A 2,500-nucleotide genomic window follows, 5' to 3' on the forward strand; every position below is an offset into this window, starting at 1 on the left:
TACGACGGCATCACAGAGTACAAGTCTGTCATTTACTACCAGGTTAAGCAGCCATGCTGGAACGAAACTATCAAGGTACGGCTATGTCCAGCACGCACGCACGCACACACACACACACACACGCACTTCTCTCTCTGACTCTTCCTCTGGCTGTCTCGCTGTCTCTCTCCCTCGCTCTCTTTCTCCCTTGCTCTCTCTTGCTCTCTCTGTCGCTCTCACTCTCTCTCTATCTCTCTCCCTCTCTCTCGCTTATACACTCTCTCACACACACACACACACACAGTCATGAGCTGTGACCCGACAAAGCGCCACTGTACTTATATGACACAATGTCTTGAGCCCTCCAATTACGTCCTCCAATGGATTTCAGCTCCATATAACGGAATAATCCTCCCAGCGGCAAAGCATCTGCAGCGTACGTGCCGCTCATACGAATGTCAGACTAGACTGCCTAGTCTCTAATCCTCGTCTCCACACTCCCTCCCCTCCCTCCCCCCCCCCATGCTTTCGTCTCCTCCTCCCCTTCCTTCTGCAAGGTGACTATCCCCATTGAGGATGTGTGTCGCTCCCACCTCAGGGTGCTGTTTCGGCACCGCTCGTCCCAGGACTGTGAGTATCTCATCATCCACAGTGGCATCTCAATGAGCAGGCCCGACACGGGCTTAGTTCACCCATTAGTGGTGTGTGGGGGCAGGGGGGCAGGGGGGTGGGGGGGCTACTGCCACCCTGACTGCTCCTGCTCCTGACGGGGGTAGACTCCGCCGTCGGTGTGTGAATGTGGTGAACGAATGGTTGTAAGTCGCTTTGCACGAAAGCGTCCGCGGAAAAAATCCCCTAAAAGGTAAAATGTAAAATGTACTGCTACTCTGATCCGATTGGCTCCTGTGTCTCCCCGACCCCTCCCCCTCCCCCTACCCCCACCGCACCCCACAGCCAGGGACAAATCGGAGAAGCCCTTCGGGATGTCCCTGGTCCGGCTCATGAAGGGGAACGGCACCACGCTCCGAGATGGCCGCCACGACCTCATCGTCTATAAGGTGCCACCGCAGAATCCCATTATTATCCACCCGTCCTGTTTCTGGGAAGCATAGAAGAGGCCCGGGCATGAGGCGGGCGGGCAGAGGATCGTTCATAGCTTTATGTAATTACACCCAAAGCGGCGGCGGCGGCTTCGAACAGCTGACAGCAGTTTCGATTTATAATGCCTGAACCCCCCCCGTCCCCCCCTTCTCTGTTCAACGATCGATGCATATCAAATTACATCTCCATTGATCAATGTGCGTCTCGATTAATTTCCTGTTGCGGGGGCATCACTCAGATCGACGCGAAGAAGGCGGAGGACGCCAAGACGCTCCTCTCGCTGCCCAGCACCTGGGCCGAGGTGCCGGAGAAGGAGAGGCAGACGGGGAAGTCCTTCCACGGGGTGCCCGTCACCAAGGACAGCTTCCTGATCTCCACGCTGACCTGCTCCACCAAGCTCACCCAGAACGGTGACCGCCCGGAGACGTGGCCTCCACGCACGCACGCACGCACGCACGCACTGCCTCACCATGCACACCCTCACTCACTGCCTCACCACTCACTCCCTCACATCCTCACTCCCTCACAGCCTCACTCACTCACCATCACAGCCTCACTCCCTCACAGCCTCACACCCTCACTCCCTCACCACTCACTCCCTCACAGCCTCACTCCCTCACCACGCACTCCCTCACACCCTCAATCCCTCACACCCTCACTCCCTCACTCCCTCACCCTCACCCCCTTGTTCACCCCTCTTCGTTCAGGCCGCAGCCTGTTCATATTACTAAAGGGTATTTAAGAGACAGGGAACCCATTTATTAGGCTGATGAGCGTCAGATCGTTTTTTTAGTAGCCTTTCTTTTTTTCTTCTTTTTTAACGGTGGCATTCTCCAGCATTAGGTATTCATTGCTTTTTAACGGCGTTATGCTTTGGTGGTTCTCTCCGTGTCCTCTTGGCTCTGGGGTCCAGTGGATTTACTGGGCCTGCTGAACTGGAGGTCCCACCCCGAGAAGCTAGAGCAGAACCTGCAGCGGCTCATGGAGGTCGAGGGAGGGGAGATCGTCAAGGTAAGCCCTCCATACGTCACGCGAGCGCGCGCGCGCACGCACGCACGCACGCACGCACGCACATGCCCACGCCCACGCACACACACACACTAGGGCTGTCAAAATTGCTCAAAAATGATGTTCGAATATTCGCTCTAAAAAAACACATATATTCAAATATCTATATTTGCGCATGACATTATTACCAACATATTACCAACACAAAAATAAGTAAATGAATTAATGGCCAAGGCCGCAGACCTCGCTCTCGCTCGCTCACTCACTCTCTTTTTCTCTCTCTCTCAATAAAGCAATTTCAGGTCCCGACTCTCGTCCCAAATATGGCAGGCTTCATTCAAAACACACACGGGAGATTCAGTGATTCACCTGCGGCTGCCGCGGGTGAATCACTGTGTTTTTCCATATTTGA

At 54.7% G+C, this 2,500-nt stretch overlaps 1 protein-coding gene across 1 annotated transcript in view; it reads left to right on the forward strand.

Annotated features, from left to right (window-relative positions):
• The window catches only part of LOC311375906 (dedicator of cytokinesis protein 5-like), a gene marked incomplete at both ends in the record, with an annotated part of 17,196 nt that overhangs the window by 7,285 nt on the left and 7,411 nt on the right, over positions 1 to 2,500 (forward strand). Inside the window, 5 exons of the mRNA XM_084490925.1 lie at positions 1 to 75; positions 537 to 609; positions 934 to 1,037; positions 1,319 to 1,490; positions 1,994 to 2,091. The exon at positions 1 to 75 is cut by the window's left edge and continues 24 nt beyond it. Of these exons, the coding sequence (XP_084347051.1) occupies positions 1 to 75; positions 537 to 609; positions 934 to 1,037; positions 1,319 to 1,490; positions 1,994 to 2,091 (522 nt within the window). The remainder of the gene's footprint in view (positions 76 to 536; positions 610 to 933; positions 1,038 to 1,318; positions 1,491 to 1,993; positions 2,092 to 2,500) is intronic.

This window comes from Micromesistius poutassou (assembly GCF_964030765.1).
Source record: "Micromesistius poutassou genome assembly, contig: SCAFFOLD_5174, whole genome shotgun sequence".
NCBI classification, from domain to species: domain Eukaryota; kingdom Metazoa; phylum Chordata; class Actinopteri; order Gadiformes; family Gadidae; genus Micromesistius; species Micromesistius poutassou.